Genomic DNA, 20020 nt, shown 5'->3' on the forward strand with positions numbered 1-20020 from the left:
TGGCTGTGTCGATGGACGTGAATACAACTGAAGGAGTTTTCGGAGTTCTTAAGTCCTTTAAGGGAGCAAAACAGTCTAAAATCTGACAGTATCAATATGTATTTTTTTAAGTCTCAGTCTTGAAGTTAGAAGTAACTAAGGACCTTACTCTGTTTTGCATTTATTCTTTAGTTCTCTTACTCATGATCAGTTTGTTTCCTTGAAAGAAATTTTTGTAGAAAATAAAAGTAATAAAAAATAGAAGGTCCAAATTCTAAATATTTTTGCACATATATCCTTATAGACTATTTTTGGTATACATATGTTTACGTTAAAGAAAAACATTTTAAAACCAGCTGACGTACTATACATATACATACTGTTTTGTAATCTATGAAAAAGATGTTAAAGGCTTCTTTCTAGCTTGATATATAGTTCTATCAATACTGTTAATAGCTGAATAGAATTTCATTGTTATGAATTATAATTCACATATTATACTTTATATACATGTAATTTAAGCAGTTTCATTGTTAGACATTTAAGTAAGTTGTTTGCAGTTTTTAACTATTATAAACAAGGCCTCACTAAACATGTCTTTATAAAGTTAGGTTACGAGATTTTTAAAATGGACTAGAAATTGCTGGTATATTTGTGTCTCCCCGTTTATATGGTTATGGTACAGAAATCTTTTCTAACCTGTTTATTTTAAAGAACTTTTACCTTTTCTCAGAATAGTGTCACCTTTGCTGTTATATTGTGAAATAAATATAATTTGAGATGGAAACTTGATTTACTAGAAACTGATTCTAGTTCTTGCCTTAATTTTCAGACAGTACCTGTAATGAAAAACAAAGAAAACAAACTAAGAGGAAACAAAGTTTTCTGCGCGGTGGGTTTCTTACCTAGTGTAGTAACTATTTGTTAAATGTTCACGACCTCGCCGGGTGTACCAGTGACAGTTCTAGGCGGTCATACTCTAGGGTAGGAGGGGCTTTTATGGAAAACAATTTTTGTTTTTGAATTGGCTTTAACTTCTTGTCTTCAAGTAAATGTAATTGCTGCTGCTGCCAACCCTGCCATCTGATGTCACTCAGCCCATTATAACGCTTTTCTAATTTTTTTTAATTGTAGAGAGACAGGTTGTCTCCTCCTTATGGGCGATGGGACTTGAGACCTATGTTAAGTAGCTTCAAATGACCCATAGACCATGACAATTCTTGGTTTAAGTCTTAATAGTAGATGCCTTTGTGAACATGCGTTCTTTGGCATTTAAGGCATGTCCGTGTACGTATTGTGAGGTGTAACTTTTGATGAAAAAATGGATTGAACTAGCATTTTCAAAATCACTTTTAAAGTATCCATAAACAGCATTTTACTTATACACTTATTTTGATAATGAATATATGTGATAACCACATTGCAAAAAAGTTATAGTAAAGGGTAGAAAAAAATAAGCAGCTACAATCCCTCCATTCTAATATAACTGCCATGGGCTGTTTCTTTCCGGTCTTTTTTCTTATATGTAGATTCTACATTGTTGTAAACAGACAGTTTAAACCTAATGTTTGTCTAAGGGAATATAAATGTAGATGTACCAGAGGGCTAATGAGTTAAAAAAAAAATGTACACCAGATCATTGATTACGAGAATTCTAACTTCTCATGCATTGATTCCTTTTAGTGCAATATTGTGTTGAGCTGTAAATAAAAGAGTACTGCTAATCAAGTTATTGGGGTTGTCATTTATTAGAAATGCAATATTAAAATTGTACAGTACTATCATTCTGAAAGGATCTTTATCATTTCCTTCTCTTTTGAGAATCCTACCGTTGGAAGGAAGGGGATTTCTGAGTGACTCTTAATTAGGGATCTCTTGAGTACCTTCTTCAAGATGACTAAGACACCAAGTCATGTTAGTTACATTGAAAAAAATGAGACAGGTCCATATATGAACACATACACACTTATCAAACTGCCAAAATGCTAATATAACTTTATATTAGTCTTTCAGGATATGTGTTCTGCATTCAGAGAATATCATTTCATGTCCCCGAGATGATAACCACAAAATTGTCACAGGTTTTTATTTAACTTGTGCCCAGAAGCCATTATATTTGTTATCAGGACACCTGTTTTATACTCCATACCAGTGACTGATACTTTCCCTTGGAGGCTGAGAATTTCTTCTTTTGGTTATTGGAAATTATTGGAATGAACGATAAAAGCAGGTAGAGAAGACATGTAAAGGAGTTCAGAGGTGGTTGAAAGGATTTGCAGTCGGACAGCCCGTGCTCAAGTCTGGACCCTGCCACTTCCGAGGGATGTGTAATAGGGACAGTAATCCCGCTCGACCTTACGGGGTACTTGTGAGGATGGCACGAAACATCTTAGGTGAACGTCCTTTGTAAACCGTAAAGCCCAGCACGTTCTGATGCTGGTACTCCTCAGACCAGACGGGAAGAATATTCTTAAGTAGGGTATTGGAATTTAAACCGCAGTAAGCATCCTAAGAAACACAGCAGCCTAACTGCGACACCGTTTCTCTTTCTTTCCAGTCTTCAAGCAGTGATAGTGGTGGCAGCAGCAGCAGCAGCAGCAGCAGCAGCATCAATAGCCCAGACAGGGCCAGCGGGCCAGAAAGCAGCTTAAACCACATCGTCGCCGGGTCCAGCCCCAATACCCCTCAGCCCATGCCCGAGCAGTCTGCACTATGCCAAGGCCCCTACTTCCACATCAACCAGACCCTGAAGGAGGCCCATTTCCACAGCCTGCAGCACCGAGGACGGCCTCCAACTTGACGGGCTGGCGGTTTCTTGCCTTCTGTGAAGGGACAGCACTGTGCGGATTTGATATTTCATCTTACGGTGTTTTAAAAAATTGCACAAAAAAAAAAATGCCTGTTGGCTTTTCAGTCTATATTTGAAATAACGGGTTAACAGGCAGTTGTTTACTTGTGGTTTTGCTGCACTATTGCAATTTCAAAGGGGCTTTGAAGCAATTTTTTATAGGATTCTTTTGAGGGTGGGTATCCAACCCATGTCAAGGTATGAGGAAATCTCATCTGCGTGTTGAATCCATAGTTTGTCCAATTCAGATCGATTTCCAAATCTGTCAATTAGAAATTCTACTTTATGTAAAAAGGCCTTTTAAAAATGCAGGATCTTCAGTTTTTTAAATTCAATAAACTAGTAAAGAGTATCTAGTTTCCATGAAAAAACATAAGTTTTTTTTTCCAAAATGTAGAAAGCTTGATTCAGTCTTGCACTGAAATTAATTGCCATACTACCTCTTAGTATGTAGATGTCCTGTTGAAAGCTCTCCTTTGTAACAGGAGAGTCACCGATCCCAGTGGGACTGTGTAAGTGAGGCACCCCCCTCGTAACTGTCTCCTCTCTTTGCTATGTATTTGTAGTTCCAGAGGGAATGTCCTTCAGACTCTTGTATACCCGGATACCTTCTGTTCCCGTCGTTCCTCCAGAGCCTGCGTCTCAGACTTAGCAGGAAACACTGCACAGTTCCGACAGTCAAGAAATATGTAATGACTTTTCGTCTTATTCACGAACTCGTTCCATCAGCAGCTTATGTGATCTCCTTGTAGTGTTGAGAATGAAGGCGTTGTTGAATGCTGACGAAAGTGTAAGTTACCTGAACTGATGTCTAAAGTCCCAAGTCTTGTGAGACTGTTGGACAAGGATTCACTCTATGCTTAAAGTAATCCCTAACGGCAACCAGGGGGCCGCGTCCCACCACTGAAACTGGAAGGACTGGTGCGGCTTAGAAACAAATGAGCAGAGGCACCCTTAGAAGAAACGATGCAATAGTATTTATTTACAGAGAGATGGCTATGTCTCCGTGTGACTTAGTCATACTAGAGAGCCAACCAAGTGTGAATAACGAAGGTGTAGATGAGTCATCTTCCTCACTGACAAGCTGTCTGAACAAGGAGCCAGGATGCGTCGGGTCATCTGCTCGGGAGAGTGCCGGGGGGACAACCTGCCATTGCATGTAGAGGAAAGTGCCTTAGAGTCTACCCACATCCTCCTGCCTGCTCACACCCCCCACTCCACTCCGCGTCCACACAGCACACGCAGGCAGAGCTGAGCAGCACGGAGAGCTCTAGTTAAGGGGATTTGCAAAGGACATGGGGACAGAACTACAATTTGAAGTTGAGAACTATTGTAGGAATAGGATAAATACATATACCTCCTTTCCATGGTTTGTTCTCTACTATGGATAGAATTGAAAGGTTAGTTACTTGAAGTAGAAATTTAGAGTCGTGGGGAAAGTTATAGCACAGACCCATGCTTACAGAATGGTGGTTTGTGCAAGAATTTTTTTTACTACCATCTCCCAAGTTTTAAAACCAGATGTTTGACAAAGAGTTTCGATCTTAATGGGTTTAATGGCAGGGAATATGGAAAGGATGCATCGCTAATATTCTGTCTAATGATAAAGCAAACGACAACTGAATGCTGTAAGAAGACAGGCTGAGCTTTCAAACACACGTGAGCACAGCACAGTGCAGAGATACCAGGAGGACTCCTGCAGGCTTAGTGGGCGGCAGCCTACTGAGACAAAACGTGTATTAACAAGAACGCGTCAGACTTGAGAAGGCAAGTTACCTTTTCTTTACCACCCAAGTAAAAGAAACGGAAGATGAAACCATCACCAAAACAAATCAGATTTTTTCCAAGTAAGTTGGATGATAATGCCGGGTTAGCAGTTCACTCTTTTACCCTACTAAAACCAAGAAATAATCTCCATCCTGTCCTGTGTATTTTCTACAGCCTTGGCAGCCTGAGGTACGTTTCTATTATGGGGCTACCTGACAGTGTAAATGGGCATCTTTGAAAACTTCTATCAGCTCAAGCTAGTAAAACCTTGTACTTCTATATTGCGCCGCCATTAAAAGCAGCATTAGTGCATTTTGTCATTCAGTTCTTTATCGATTATTTGAAGGGGAGCCGACTGGGTGGTTTGGTGGGAAAGGGGGACAGGAACAGGGATGAACCACTTGCTTTCTGCACTAACCTGGGGTTCTGACTCGATGCTTCTGCCGGATGATTTGGCCTTTCGAGTGCTTGTCATGCTCAGTGGAAGAAGTCCAAACCTCCAAGACAAGATGACAGAATTTGAGGAGCAGGAACAGGTAGCTTGGGGGCCCAGCAACAGCCTCTTAGAATCATTACCTGATCTGACTCGATGCCAGCGGAAGTATGTTATGGGGTTCTTGGGAGTTGAATGTACTGCTCCTGGAGGTGAACTGATTCTCCGTACCAGTCACCAATCCAAATAGAACCTGATGGACAAGAAAGGGGGTACAGTGACATGCTGGATTTCTTATTGTCCAGTTAACAGAAAATCACTTCTGTCAGTAAGCAGTTACTGCTTTCTTTTGGGGAATGTTATTTTGAGTGTTAATGCTTTAAAATGACTGTTTTCATTGCCCAGAGGTCAGCCTCTCAGAGTCACACGCTTCACTTTTACTTTACTCCTCTTTCTGAGGCCTTGGTAAAACCTAACTAATCCTTATCTACAACCAAAGGGGTCAGATCTTGGTTGCCTCAGTGGTGAGATTTTATTTAATCCTCTTTCAGTCTTTAAAGCCAAGCTCGGCTATTTGCGTCTTACCCCCCACCCCCACCACCTTCTGGAGCATTCAATGCTGGAGCAGGTTCGTTCTGAATTTAAGCCTGTGGCGCTTCATTCACACCGGGCGGTTTCTCACTTGACTTACAGAAGTTCGCTGCACCAGGCGATTAAGGTTGCTGTTGAGGTGAGGTGTGAAAACATCCAAGTCGAACGGGTCGATGAATGCTTCCAAGGAGTCGGCCACCTTCTCAATCCTGAAAAAAGGCATTAGGATACTCTTCTGCATGTTTCAGGGCAAAAACCAGTCTTCCAGTATTTTAATGCTATAGGTATCCTACGACTGGATTTGTTCTCCTTAATTGCTGACTTAGTACCACTTGTCACTATCATTGTGCTTAAGTAATTCTCAAGAGTTTTACCTGTAATGTCTGTCAAGTCCATCCTTATTGTTTTTAGGGAGGGCACTCGAGGCTCAAAGTATACCCAGCAGTCGGTGGGCTGACTCATAAAGAAGAGGAGTGCGATTCCACCTGTTACACTTGACCATGGAATTTATCCAGCAGGTGGTCATTATTTATCTTGCTGGTAATAAGAGGACTGACCGATCAAATGCAACTAACGTGCCATAAGAGGTCGACTCTGTGGTGACCCCGAAGAGGGCTATTTGCACTAGGAAGAGGCCGCACTGGGAGAGCCCAGGGGGTGCCGGTACCTGGAGTCCTGTTTGCTGCGGCTGCTTTTCACCTCTTCGCCCTTGGCTGTCAGAACAATGTTGAGATAACGTAGATCATAAAGCAGCTGCAGTGCCCGATTCTGGGTCATTGGGAAGGCGCCTTCTTTCTGCAAACGAATTCCCCGTCCCCACCGTTAAGGGAGATGACTCGATAACGTGAGCATAATAAACAGCCTCAGGTTTGGGTTGAGTTACAGCTTGTTATTTCAGAAGCAGAAGCTTTTTACACTCGTGTGGCCAGTTTACATTCGTGACAACACAACAGGTTGTTAGAAACTTGGTCTTAAAACTAAAAATCCTAACAGCAGCGGGGAGACTCTGCCCTTAAAAATGGCCTCAGGTACATAAATGATCATTTTTAAAGGAAAAAAAGTCCTTGCATGAAGGAGAGGCATCGTGAAGAAGCTCAAGAGAAACTTACCCTGAATTCTTTCCCAAATCAGGTGGTTCTGTCTCAAAAATACTACAAATGAAATGGGAATACACGGCAAGGCGGGAGGCTTCCCAGAGGGTGAGGGTAGTGGGGGGCTGGGAGACGGGAACCCCCTTCCACGAGCACCTCGTGTGCCACACGCTGCACTTCGGAATCCTAACTTCCACACGGTCCCCCCAGCACTCTGTAAGTGGCCACATTTGCTCCTGAGCACGTGGTTGAGTAGGGCAGGGCTGGGACGCACGTCTCTGTGACTCTGAAGCCCACGTCCTCCACTGTACCAAACTGCCTGCTCACTGAGGACCTGCCTGACCCCCGAGAACGGGCGTAATTAAACTCGCGGAGCTGGAAGCCACCACTAACCAGACAGCCTGGGCTGAGCAGTCCTGAATGCCTGAAATCCTTGGGCACGGCCCAGATCCAAGAAAAAGCTAAATTTTGTTTTGTTTTCTACTGGAAAAAACTTCAGACACCTACCTTCATGTCTTTTTCTTCCAAAAGTTTCTCATAGGCAGCTACTACTTGAACCATACAGCTTTTCAGCATCTCCTGCAGTGTCACCTTTGGCAAGGCATGGCCTCCAACTCGATTGATTTCCTGGCATAAGCTAAACAGGAAGGACTGCACATACCAGGACGGCTAAAAGGACAAAGCGACATCGAGTTGCCAACTTGTACCAATTAAATGAGAAGCAGCAGACGCGGACTCATTTATCCTCACCAGGCTTACACGCCAGGACCCTGAGCTCTCCAGTCAGCCCCTCGTACAGCAGACCAGGTGACAGATATGACTGATACTTGCTGTCATTTCCTCTGAGGCCCGGGGTTGACTTAGTAGGTGGCGCTGTGTCTCTTATATTGCTGTTTTCGCTCCAGGGTAAGTGGTTCTCTAATTAGCACAGAGCCTGTGCTACAAAAGGAATCACTGACTTCTCGAACAATCTATTTACTTGGCCCTACATCCACTCTGCCCCCCTGTAGAAAGTTATAAACATTAATTGCAGCTCTTCCTCAGAAGCTACAAGTCTGCTGAATGATTTTCTAAAACCCTTTTCCTTCCCACAGAGCAGGTTTCCCCCTTTCCATCCCACGGGCCCCCCGACAGCCCTGGCTCACCTGCGCGGGGAGTCGGATCTTGGAGGTGATGCTGCTGCCAGACTCGGCTTCCTCCTGGATTTCCAGTTCATCCCAGCTGGTGGCCGTGGCCAGGACTGAGCCAGCATCATCTGAGAGCAACGACTGGGTGAACCCATGAGCCAAAACCTGGTAATAAAAGGCAGACACCCAGAGAAGCCATGCAGATCCTGTAGAGTTGGTTTCAAACGACTGGAGTAACCCTGAAATCAGCTTCCACTGCTTCGGTCACGTGTGGGATGGCGAGTAGTAAATATCACTCTTCTTTTGCTGAACTACTGATATCAGCAATGGGAATTTCCTTGCTAACTACTCTATAAATGTCAAGGGCCACCTCTTAAGACACCAGTGGAAACTATAGGGAATATGACAGTTACGTTGGAAAGCAAGGAATATGGACCCTTGTCCAGCAAGAAGGTTTCAGTCTCATCAGATGGAAGGTAAAAAATCCAGAGTTTCTGTCTACAAAATCCAGGCTAAAAATGAAGGAAAAAGTTTTGACATTTGATCTATGTGGCAGAGATAAGTGAAAGAAACTGTATGAAATAAAACTTGTTATTCCCTTACTATTAAAAGACGTCACGGTTGGCAAGACCGGGTTATGATCAGCCAGGAGGCAAAATGAGGATGAGCTGGTGAGCTTGGAAAGAATACGTTTAATGTCACTCACCCTGACAACTGCCGAGCTCCAGACCCGGTGGCCCAGCAGACTCTGCTGGAGGAGGAGTTCCTTGGCTTCCTGCCACTGGGCCTGAGCAGGAAGGACTTCCTGAGTTTTCCCCTTTCCCTGTTTCTTCAGAGCCCTAGAATCCCTTGCTGGTTTCTCGGAGCTCCCTGGTTTTCCCAAGATGCACTGCTTCAGGTGAGGACACAGTTCTCCCAGTGACTGGCAGAGTCTGGCCATGAAAAGGACCGCATGCAGCTTGACTGCGCTGAGGGCTGCCTGCTGCCCTCGCACTGCTTCTTCAATGCTCTGCAGCTCTGCCCGGATGCAGTCCGCGACGTGCCTGATGCACGCCACCGAGTGAGTCCGCAGCATTTCCTGCACAGTCCCAGCATCTGCGTATCTGTCAAAGGCACAGGTCTTGGTTTGTGTGAGGGAGACATCCTTGGACAGTGACGAGTCACCAGAGGGAAGGTAAGCCAGGAGGTCATCCAGCTTCACCTTGAGTTTAGAATCTAGGGCAGAGCAGAAGTTCTGCACACAAGGGCTGACAGCCTGAGCTTTCATGGAGAGCCCGCTGCCGGCGAACTGCCCCCGGTTTGCCACGGGGACCCAGGCGGCGTCAGGAGGCAGGTCGTTAGGACTCTCGGACCAGAGGAAGGCAGACATGTTGTGCTCAAAGTAGATGTGTTTGCTTGAAGTGGAGTTGCTGGTGCTGCTTTCAAGTTCCTGCAAAGCTGAAACGAGGAGCTCTTTGGAGCTCGTGGAGATGGAGTCAAAGCCCTCTTTTGTCAGAGTCTAAAAGAGAAGAAGAAAAGTGTTCTAATCACAGTTCCTTCCAGGAAATCTGAAAACAAGAGCACTAAGTGGTCATCTGCCCAAGCATTCCGGAAGTTCTCCACCAGGCTTGAAAGATGACACGGGGCTGGCAGAAAACAGTCACCACGGATGGACATGGACGTGTTCCCCACAACTGACAGAGGCCTGGTTGCTTTTTCGGCGTCAGAATCTGGATCTCTGTTCATTGCTATGGTTCATTTATCCAAAGGAACCACCACCGAAAGCCATTCTAACACCCTGGAGTAAGTCACAGGGAAAGAATATACTTAGCAAGTGACAGGAGGCTACTCGGTCAAAAGATCACACTAGGACCGGCCATGAAACAGGGACCACATGACGTCCCACCTTACCTGTAATCGGTCGAGGAACAGCTGTTGCATCAAATCCTCCCAGAACAGGAGTGGCTTCTCCAAAAGCCGGCGACATATCACATCCCAGCTGTGACTGGTGGACTCGTTGGTAAGCAATTCCCACATGGCATCCCGGATCCCCGCGAGACCTTTCATGCTCTTCACGTACATAAGCAGGTTGGTGATCCCGTTTTTAATGTCCTCATTACACCTGCAACAAAGTCATTGCCCTTGGGCCTCATTGGAGTTCTGGTTTCACAGCTTTATTGAGGAAAACAGCAGGACTCCACGTGACAACCCCTTACCCCGGTCCCAATGTATAGATACATTGATCTCAGAGTGTTTCAAAACAGGTGTAAATGCAGCATTTCTGGCTGGACTGGCGGGGAGAGTCTAGCCCCTTCGCCAGGCCTACCTGCCAGGCCTACCCTTGCTTCCTCGAGGTCTCCAGAGGGAAGCTGCGAGCCCCAGACAATGGCTTCAAAAACAGTGCACTAAATAAAAGCTTAGGAGGGGCAGAACTCTGACATAAAGAGAATTTAAAACCCTCTGCGTAATACTTTGAAAGACAAGTTCCTTCCTGGTTCTCCCATAGTGAGGGGCTAATCTGCCATGAAAGGTAAGTGACAGGCGGCTGATTGAGCGGCTGACACAACCTATTGGTGGCACACGGAGCATCACCCAGGAGATCAGACTTGTCCCTCATCCCTCACTGGACCCTGGATGGCCCATGCAGGCTGGCGGGTGGGCCCCTGCCAGGCTCGGGAAAGCTCTGCGGCTTACATGTGGGCCCACTGCTGCAGCGTGTCTTGCAGGTACTCCTGGCTGATGGGGTGCGCGAGGGTCCGCAGAGCCGGCTGGAACGTGACGATGGACGCGGGCAGGTGTCTGAACCAGCTGCAGAGCTTCATCTCTCCTTGCAGGACACCGGTGCCCTTCCCTAAAGAGAAGGCCAGGTGAGGAGGAGTCGGGCCATCCTCTGAGTGCCATATTAAAAAGTGGACCTCGAGGGCATTTCCAAAAATCATCTGGTCTTCCCTGGGCAGGCCAGACGGGGCCCCTGAAGCAGAGGGAAAGGAAAGCAGAGAACATGCCCGGGCCTCCCGCTCTGGTCATCCTGTTGGTTGAGGAGAAGGCAGAGACGGGCAGGGAAGAAGAGGGAGAGCTGGGTGCGGTGCAGTTTCAAAGTAGAACAAACTATGAAAAGCGACGGTTTCCCCTTCCTCGCAGTCCTCCTACCTCCCTTGAAGCTCTAAGGAAAGGATCGACCACTCATCCTGATCACAGCTGTAACTCTCCAGAGGTGACCTTTCCAGAAGGACACGGCCTACGCGGTGGGACTCTGGGAGGCCCAATCATTATGTTCTGTGCGCAGGCACCCTCTGGAGTTGGCAACACGGGGTCCTTCTGAGGTCCCTTGTCCTTGTTTTCTAATGCCATGACAAGTTAGCCAGTACTCTCCTTTCGTGAGAGGGAAAAAGTACTAAACTTAAGCACCTAGAGGGAAACTGAGGCATAAGGAAGCGGTACCCTAGTTGAAAAATAAAGTAAGTCAGAGATGAGACCATATAATTCACATCTCTGTGAAAATGACCACATGGCTGTCGCCACATTCTACTCATTCCCCTTCTATCTTTGGCCAAGTCTCTTCCACCTGACCTTTGCGTTCGAGAGTCTCCTAAGGCACAGTCCTCTGTCATCTCTCTTCCTACTGATGATGTCATCCGTCCCCACGACTCCCAACAGCAGCCATGTGGAGAGCACTGCAGATGTGTGTCTCCAGCGAGACCACTCGCTGCTTGCTCTGTTCTGGACCCGCCATTGCCCGCTCGCTCACATTCCCGTTCCAAGGGCTCGGTCATCTCCAATGCAGTATTTGCAAGGGCGAACTAATCACCGGCCCTTCAAACCAGCTCTTTTTCTAGTAAACTCAGACACCTCCTTTTTATGCCCTCCACAGCTAACCCATCACCAAATCGTCTCCTTCAAAACAGATGTCTGAGTTACCTAATTAGCTCTGTCTCTACTGCCCCCACAGTCTGGGTCATGATAACAGCCTCCTAAGCGAGCTCTCAGCATCCACTCCAGCCCTGTGGGGATCCACTGGCACATCAAAGCCAACTGTACTTAATTCCAATTGGGAGAAATGCTACCAAATAAAAGTACAGGATGCAAGAGAACATGTAACAGAAGGGCTACCGAGCCTGGAAGGCCTTGGAAGGCCTGGGAAGGCCCTGGAAGGCTATCCGCTGTCCTCTGGATGGAGTCCAAACTCCCTGGCCTGCTCCCTAGCTCTGCATCACCCGGTGACCTCTGACCGGCCGCATCGCTCCTCATGCTGCTCCCAGCCTCGCTTGCTTCCTTTCAGTTCCTCAAATATACTAACATCCTGCTTGCCTCGGGGCCTCTGCACATTCTCTTCCCTTTGCTTGGAACTTTCTTCCTTGCCTTCTTCACCTGACTAATTCTTAGAGCAATGACCAATATTGATAGCAAATAGATATGTGTGTATTTGAGTTCAAGATCTGCCTCTACCACTAGACTGTGACCTCCACGAACGTGGGGTCCGTTGTTGTCCAGTTCAGAGCCTACCACAGCAGCTGGAAGATGGCGGATGCTCAATAACTATCAGTTCGCTGAACCAGAAGATAAGGCTAGCTCAGAGCTCACCGGCGGGATGCTGGCCTGTGATGGTCTCCAGAGTTGAGAAGAGCAGGCCACATGGCAGGGACGGATCTGGAAGCAGACCTTCTGGTAAAGTGTAGAAAAGAGCATGAGCCTGGTTCAAGGTGGTGGCCAGCAACTCCACTAATGAGCAAATCTGAGCCTTGATTCCAGCACCTACGAGAAGAAACCATTCTTATAAATAAGTAATTTCCCTCGGTCAAGTTAAAAACAAAACGCTCCCTTCTCCATTCCCATACCCACCATGGTGCGGCTGGTTGAGGAGTTTCTGAATAGCCGCCTTTCTGGCCAACAGGAAGTCTGTGAGGGCTTGGCGAGGAGAACTCTCTTCTAAGAGCATTATGGAGCACAGGGCCTCGGCTACAGCTTGGTCAGACATGGCTTGGCATTTGAGCAGCATCTTGCTTTCATGCAGAATGGTTGACCTAGAAAGATGATGACGAAGGTCAGCAGGGAAATCTTTACATCTTAGGAGAAGAACCTTGGTACATCTGGAAAGAAGACATATTCCATAAAACTGTAGTGGTGAAGCGTGGTCCTCACCAGAGACGATCTTTATGCTGGGTCCACTTACCGGAAGTGGCTGGCTGCTGCCACCTGCCGGATGAGTATGGGGAATCGGGAGAGGATGGGGCTGTATCGGGAGCCGGAAGAATCCAGCTGGAGCAGGCTGTGAAGGTGGCAGCAGAGCAGGTAGAGCTGTGTGGCATGGAGGTACTGAGAAGCCTCCATCGCGCTCCAGATCTTCTCAGGAATTTCTAAGAGGAGCTTGATCTGGGCAGCCATGCTGTAGAATTTCTCCTGGGAGGGCTGTAGCTGCAGGAGAAGGCACAGAACTAAGTCAGAAGAACAAACAAAAGCAAGGTCAGCGTCTGGCAGGCGTGGGGAGAAACGAGGAGGCATTTTCGGGTACAAAGCTTTCAGTGAGGCCGATTCAGTGCTGTTCAGCAAGGCATCAGCGTTCAGCGTAGCAGAATCCCGCCAGTTTTCTCTACCAGTTGCAAACATGTTTGTTCAGTCCCACGGAGAGGTGAAATTAATCTGGTCGTCTCACCGTCTGGTGATCAGCGATCCGGGTGATGTCTCAGGAGCACGGAGTCCTCCACGCCACCCCCTGAGTGCGCTTTCTCTTTCCTTTTTCTAATGTTCACTCTTCCCACATTTCCTTCTGCTTCTTTGAGTGCATCAGGTATGTCTCTGCTGGCTGTGCCTCTTCGCCAGCCCTCCACCAAACCTTCAACTGGTTCTCAGTCCTCATGCTTCTGTTCCTGTCTGTCCTCTTATTTCAAAATTCTCTTCCCTCAGACATCACCTCAAGCAGAACACTACTACCATATCTTTATTTTTAGTTTTCACCACTCCCCTGAATCCCAATCAAGCCTCTTCTGCTGCTGCCTGGTAAGTTTCACTGCCATTCTATAATAGGTATATTTAAGACTAAATTCATCTTCCTCGTAAAAATCTTAGCCATCTGACCTCCCTGTCTATCTCAGCATATACCACCACTCTGCTCCTAAATACCCAGAAATTCACACCCTTCTGGTGGTTTCTCTACAATCGAAGTTTCTGTTACCACTTCCACGATTCTAATGCAGGTCATTATCATCTTACACTTGGATTAATCTAAAAGCACTTCATTTTGCTGTGTTCATTCATTACTTCCTCTAATCTGTCCTTTTCCTTGCTGTCAAATTAACCTGCTTCAAAAGCCATTTAGATCACTTCTTTGCCTGGTTCTAAAAGACTCCTTCCTGGCGGTCAAGGGTTTCCTGTCCTTCCACTACTTTCTTCCAGGGACCCTTGAATCCGCTGGTTTTCATGTGTGGGAGAGAGGGGGTGATTACATCTCCCAGGAAACATCTGGCAATATCTGGAGATATTTTTGATTATCATGACGTGAAAGGTGCTACTGGCATAGTGGACAGAGGCCAGGAACGTTTCTAAACATCCTATGCATAGGACAGCTTCTATGACAAAGAATGACCCAGACCAAAATATCAAGAACACACCAAGGTTGAGAAACCCTCCTTTAATCAAATTGATTACCTGTTTTTAATTATCTTTACATATTTCAGGCCCACATTCCCAATCTCATCTGTCCTCAATGCCCCCCTTTACTGAGAAGGACCTGAGTCTGAAGTGACTTCCTGCAGAATTCTTATGGTAAGTGTATACAGTTATTTTGGGAATCAATCGCCATTATCTTAAAATGTTTTCTAGCGCTATTTGAAATTATTTACATTTTGCTTATCAACTTTCCAGGGATTTAATTCTCTGACTAGATTGTAAGCTCTGTCAGAGCAGGAACTGGGGGACTTCTGTTTCTTTGTGCCTTGAAGAAGGTACTCAAAGTTTTGCGGGTTTGATTGAAAATAAGCCAGATATAACAACTATAAAAATAAATACATTTCTAAAATCATGCATAGCTTTTTAATAAACCGTGAAGCGGGATTCAGTTATAGGAAAGGCTGGCTGTGTAAGGAAGGGGGTCACGTACTAATTGCACAGCTTGCAGAGAGATGAGGTTTCTCATTTCAAAGGTAAGTTATTTCCAACCTTCTATGGTTCTATTGTGCAAGACCAGGCTACTGACCTGAATCCTCCCAAAACCCAGGTTGTATTAAATTAAGAAGTTCCAAAATGGAGCTAAATTGTACTTTTGCAATTTCTTCTTCCATGTCGCTGTAAGGTTCTTCTCCCAACTTAAAAACAAATTCCTTGTTTACTTTTCTCACTCACACCCGCCCCTTCACGTTGTCATCCATAAGCCAACATTCTTTAGGAACACAAAACGCTGCTAGGGCGTGTTTAGTGCTGCATGCTTCCACACCAGGTCTAATCATTAGCATTTGGGCGGAAGAACGCTTAGGATAACCTGATTAGAAGAATAACCTTAGTTTCTCTAAAACGAAAAGGTTCTGCTCTTAAAAGATTACGGCTTGCTGGCTGGTACTAACCTCCAACGACGGGTAAAACAGCTATTTGGGGTCGCCAGAAGTTATTCCTGAGTGGGGAGGGAGTGGAAATGAATGACTTCGGGGAAGGTGTCAACATAAAGAAGTCTGTTCTAAGAATAACGTAAGGAAATGTGACATGGGAATGAGCTGAACCGTCTGGCGAGGGAGACCCCTGGCGTTTTAAGCTAACGTTGGACGGAAGGGACCAGTGAACCCACGGCTGAAGTGAGGGGGTCGAGTCCCGGAAGTCAGGGAAGGCTCCTGAGGAAACGGCCGGACCTCTTAGAGGATGGATCAGCATCCAGTGAAAGCGCTGCCGGCTGTCTTCCCTGTGCAGAGAAACTCAGAAAGCGGCGGCAGGCTCTTCCCAAGCGCAGGTGGGGATCCCGCGGGCGTGGGGCGGGGCCGACCCGCCCGAGTGGCAGGGTTGGGGGGCGGGGATCTGGGGTTCGGGACTGACCTGCGGATCCTTCGACGCCCGGGCTGCGGCCGAGCCAGCCTGACGGAGACGGGCACAGTACTGGTCGGTGGCCTTCACGGCGTCCACCAGCCCCTCGGCGCAGCAGCGCATCTGGCCAATGGTGTCGGCCGCCTCGATCAGGTCGCGGTACCGCTCGCCCACCATCTGCCGTAGCTCCTCTTTCTTGTGCTCAATCTCAGCCCGAACCTGGCGCTCCAGCCCTCGGATCTCCTCCGTTCCATGTGTCTCGAAAAGTGCCGCGGGGTCGCGCAGATCCAGCCGCTTCAGCGCGGCGGAGGTGGCTCCGGCCGCCATGGTGGACCCGTCAGCAGCCCAACAGGCCACTTCCGCCCGGCGGTCCGCCCCCACCCCCGCCATCTTGGTTAGGGGCGGAACTGTTTCCGCCCCGCTGGAAGCCAGGCTTGTTCCGGTGGGCGGTGCAGGCCTTGCGCGGCATTTTTTTATTTTTTAAAGGGAGACCACGTGGGTTAAATTTGCTAAGGCGTCCAGTGTGTCTGCGGACCCAGCCTCCCAGGGCGAAGCTCTTCCAGCTCAGGTGGAGCCTTTCCTGGTCCGAGTTAGTTGAGCGCCCGCCCCGCCTGCTTATCACGCTTCCTGGGGATGCTCGTGGCTCTTACTCAACCCATCGCAACCCGGGACAGTGGTCTTATTCCTGCGACGACGCGGTGGCACTTTTGGTCGGTCCCCTTTCCCTCGGAACCTTGGAGTCTTGCAGCCGTGGGGTGTCTTGGGCCAGCGGGGAGCTGGGTGGAGGCACAGAGCGCACCGCCGGTGCTGGACTGTAGCTGTGATGCACAAACTGAATACTTCGCTCCCTGCATGACCTGCTGGCACTTGGTGTTTAGTCTCCTCTGGCGTCTTTATTATTTGGTATTTTCTGTGTTTTCCAGTGCTAGTAAAAGAGAAGTTTGAGTTACTTTTTATTCATTGCAAAGAGTAGCTTCACAGTTGCCCTGAACTGGGACAGAGCACAGAGACAGGCTGCCCCCTAAGGCAGCGGTCCCCAACCTTTTTGGCACCAGGGACCAGGGCTCCTGTGAGAATCTAATGCCGGATGGTCTGAGGTGGCGCTCAGGCCATGATGCTAGTGCTGTGGAGCAGCTGCAAATGCAGATGAAGTTTCTCTGGCTTCTCTGTTGCTCATCTCCTGCTGTGCGACCTTTTCTTAACAGGCCATGGACTCACACCTGTGTAGGGCCCCAGGGGTTGGAGACTCCTGCCCTAAGGGATGTGTGTGTGGGTAGTGTTGTTTGTTTTTCTCTTGATTAATTTTCTGGGGTTTTCATTTTTGTTTCAAACCAGTGTTTTCCCACTGAAGATGGTTTCCCTGATCTATTCTTACACAAGTACCAGTGGTGGGGGGGTGGGGAGGGCAGAGAATTAAATACCACAATCCTGGGAAAACAACACCTGAGGGATGAAGGGTGTCTATGTGTGTGTTGGGGGGAAGGGGTGACACCTAACACTGACTGACTAATAATAAAGTTTGGGGAGTGTGGCCTGTTTCTTCTAGGTATTTCTAAGACACTTTATTAAAAAAATTATTATTGAAGATTTCATACTCATACTAACATAGGGAGATTAGTATAATGTGCCCACCAGCCAGGTTTCACACTAACTCATGGTCAGTCTCATCTACATCCGTGCCCGCTTCCTCTCTCAGCCACCACCTCCATTTGAGGCAAATCCCAGACATCAAAGAATTTCAATCTGTAAACAAGCCATTAATTTATAACATTCTAGTTTATCTCACAATAGCTCTTTAATGTAGAGAATATTCTCATTTTACAAGTGGAAAGCCTGGGACCCTGAGAAGCACTCGGGTTTACTCAGTAAAAGTATCATTTTCAAGCCCCGTCCTCTCAATTATCACGTACACACCGGCCCTGCGAGGTTTATAGGAATAATTCTACGCATGACAAAAACCCAGAAAGCTTCTTATACCTGCCCAATCACGTAGCTAATAGATGACAGACTCAGCACTTGGACTTTAGAAATTTGAATTCCTGGCTCGTGCCTTTTCTACTTTGTCACACAACTTCCCACAAACTCAAAAAACACTCTCTGGTGGCGGGTCTGCAATTCGCTGTCACTGCAGTTCCATTCTGTAGGAGACACTTGTCAGGGTCCGGCTGCCCAGCATCTGCAGAATCTCTCCTGTGTCTTGGGAAGTCCCTTCGTTATGGCGAGACCTTTTCCCCTTAGAGCTCCCCTGGGGGCGGCCAACCAGACACAACTACTTAGCACTTTAAATGGAGAGCTAGTAATACCAGGAAGCATGCATAGTGATTTCATTTTGATGGTGACAGAGGTACCACCTACAGCATCTACCCTCCAGGGGCAGCAGTGCCCAGCTACTGGTCCTGACAGTGGTGCTGGTGACAGCTACGGGCGACCACAATGACATTCTCACCAGAAATGCCGCGCGCTCAGGCTGGGTTTTGAATGTTCAGCTTCCCTTTGAGCTGTCGAAAATCTTGTTCATAAATTTTATTTGAAAGTCAGTTTCTGTTGCTTGCCCTAGAGACCTTACACTGACACACACACTCCCTTGACGTCTCTCTAACAGCAAGAGGGAGGAATGTCAACATATCAGTTAGGGTGTGGGGGCCTAGGGGTTTGTTTGAGGTGGCTCGCATTTGTGCACACACCTGTCGTTTCAGGTGTGCGGAGAAAAGGCAAGCACACCAGCTGACGTCTCCACCGCGGAGGGTGTCCTGAAGCAAAAAAAAACTGGTCAAGTTCATCGGGCTGCCCTGTAGGTGCCACTGTTGCCCTTCTGGCTGCAGAACTGAGTGCCTAACAGGCTGTTATCAAACCTTTCCCGGGCCCTGGGAAAGCTCTGGAGGCTGGAGGAAACGTGTCTCTTCCTCTCCTTTCCGTGTCTCTTCCCATTCCTTCCGTATTGAGGCAGCAGCCCCTTCCTCTTCAGCTTTCTGCTTTCTCTTCCTATCAAAAACCAGGGTTGGCAAAGACTTCAGCTTCAGCAGCTGGACGAGGCACTGTGCTGGGGACAGAGGGGTTGAGGTGAGAACTAGGGTGCCTCCTAGTTTTTTTTTTTTGCCATTGTTTTGTTTTAGTTTAGAGATGAGTGTGTGTGTGTGTGTGTGTGTGTTGTGTGGTGACTCGTCAAGTCTTCTTCCTTCTTAAATCTTTAGGGGTAGAATTTTAAACATCCAATGTTTAAGTCCAGGAGATCATGTCTAGATCATCCTGGAATCAAACTAAGGCATTCCACCAATGGTAATAGCTGTAATTCTGAGCACCATCTAGGCACTTTGCATGTATTATAAATATAATACAATAATCCTGCTGCATAGGTGGTCTTACACTCATTTAATAGGTAAAACAAGGTTTATAGGACCAAGTAACCTGTCTGAAATTACACAGTCAATGGCTGAGCCCGTCTTCAGAACCCACTTTGACACCAAAGTCTTTGATCTTACTACTTTGTCGTGTTGTTAGATTCAAAGAAAATTTCAGAACATTAAGAGATAGATGAGCCAAACCGTTCTGAGCAACATTCAGATGGTACCCACACTGCTTCCTGCCCTTTGCCTAAAGGTGGGTCTCGGCAACTCTATGGCAGTTTGGGGGCCCAAGCTGCAGTGGCTCTCCGGTGATTTGGGGGAAGGTAGCATATGGGGAGGAGGGCATGCCTGGTAGCTGAGTGCTGGCCTGCTGGAGGGCCATCCATCAAAACTGGGAACATGTTCTGACATTTTTACTTTTTCTGGTCCGTTGGCACTCTTGTCTCATCGGAAGATTGAGGGCGGAGGATTCTTCTTACCTTTTAATAGAACTATAGGAAGCAAGCCAGCATAAAGCCTGAAATAGAAGGGTTTTTGACAGATTTTTTGCAGACACCACATGTCCTTCTTCCTTTATGTAATATGTGGCTTAGTGCCTGGGATAGGGTCCTGTAGACCTTGGCTTCCGAGCGAGTCCATAAATATTTGCAAAGTAAATGAATGGTGTCATGCGTGTACGTCACATGGTCACAAAGTAACTGCTCAAAGGATGTACCAGAAAAGGCAAAAGGGTCCTTTACCATCAATCGCCTAAAAGTTGAAATGCTAAAAGCAGTAAGACAGTTCTCGCTTACATCACAGCCATTCCAGCGCCTCGTTTCAATGCCTCTTCTTTCATGTAAAGTGGCTGCTTTTTTTTT

At 47.0% G+C, this 20020-nt stretch overlaps 2 protein-coding genes and 1 long non-coding RNA gene across 6 annotated transcripts in view; 2 read left to right on the forward strand and 1 right to left on the reverse strand.

Annotated features, from left to right (window-relative positions):
* Positions 1–3631, forward strand: part of FAM104A (family with sequence similarity 104 member A) — a 15508-nt gene extending 11877 nt beyond the window's left edge. The window contains exons 3-5 of one of the 3 annotated variants that reach the window (XM_015589699.2): positions 812–871; positions 2537–2819; positions 3394–3631. In XM_015589699.2, the coding sequence (XP_015445185.1) occupies positions 812–871; positions 2537–2779 (303 nt within the window). In that variant the 3' untranslated portion in view covers positions 2780–2819; positions 3394–3631. Of the gene's footprint in view, positions 1–811; positions 872–2536; positions 3180–3393 lie in introns of those variants that run through there. The other 2 variants (XM_006912263.3, XM_006912264.2) reach the window with 2 other exon arrangements.
* A 150-nt stretch (positions 3632–3781) lies between these two features.
* COG1 (component of oligomeric golgi complex 1) lies at positions 3782–16211 on the reverse strand. Its single transcript, XM_006912262.3, has 14 exons — positions 15829–16211; positions 12986–13227; positions 12655–12836; positions 12397–12567; positions 10510–10666; positions 9727–9937; positions 8543–9334; positions 7855–8001; positions 7217–7378; positions 6286–6413; positions 5719–5827; positions 5171–5280; positions 5013–5091; positions 3782–3974 (listed from the first exon to the last, which is right to left on the reverse strand). The coding sequence occupies exons 1-14, from the start codon at positions 16204–16206 to the stop codon at positions 3810–3812; spliced, it is 3033 nt and encodes a 1010-aa protein (XP_006912324.2). The 5' UTR covers positions 16207–16211; the 3' UTR covers positions 3782–3809.
* Positions 10574–20020, forward strand: part of LOC112480012 — a 24936-nt gene continuing 15489 nt past the window's right edge. For both annotated transcript variants that reach the window (XR_003046418.1, XR_003046417.1), the window contains exons 1-2: positions 10574–10682; positions 14487–15745. This is a non-coding gene — a long non-coding RNA (uncharacterized LOC112480012). The remainder of the gene's footprint in view (positions 10683–14486; positions 15746–20020) is intronic.

This window comes from Pteropus alecto, unplaced genomic scaffold, assembly GCF_000325575.1.
Source record: "Pteropus alecto unplaced genomic scaffold, ASM32557v1 scaffold134, whole genome shotgun sequence".
NCBI classification, from domain to species: Eukaryota; Metazoa; Chordata; class Mammalia; order Chiroptera; family Pteropodidae; genus Pteropus; species Pteropus alecto.

What these genes read in the sequence shown, in the direction of transcription:
- COG1 (XM_006912262.3), bottom strand. Translation starts at nt 16,206, where the DNA reads ATGGCGGGGGTGGGGGCGGACCGCCGGGCGGAAGTGGCCTGTTGGGCT. An exon ending in GCAGCAGCCAGCCACTTCCG is followed by an intron (nt 12,837 to 12,985) that starts GTAAGTGGACCC and finishes TCATCTTTCTAG; the next exon opens with GTCAACCATTCTGCATGAAA. An exon ending in GCATCGAGTCAGAACCCCAG is followed by an intron (nt 3,975 to 5,012) that starts GTTAGTGCAGAA and finishes ATGCAATGGCAG; the next exon opens with GTTGTCCCCCCGGCACTCTC.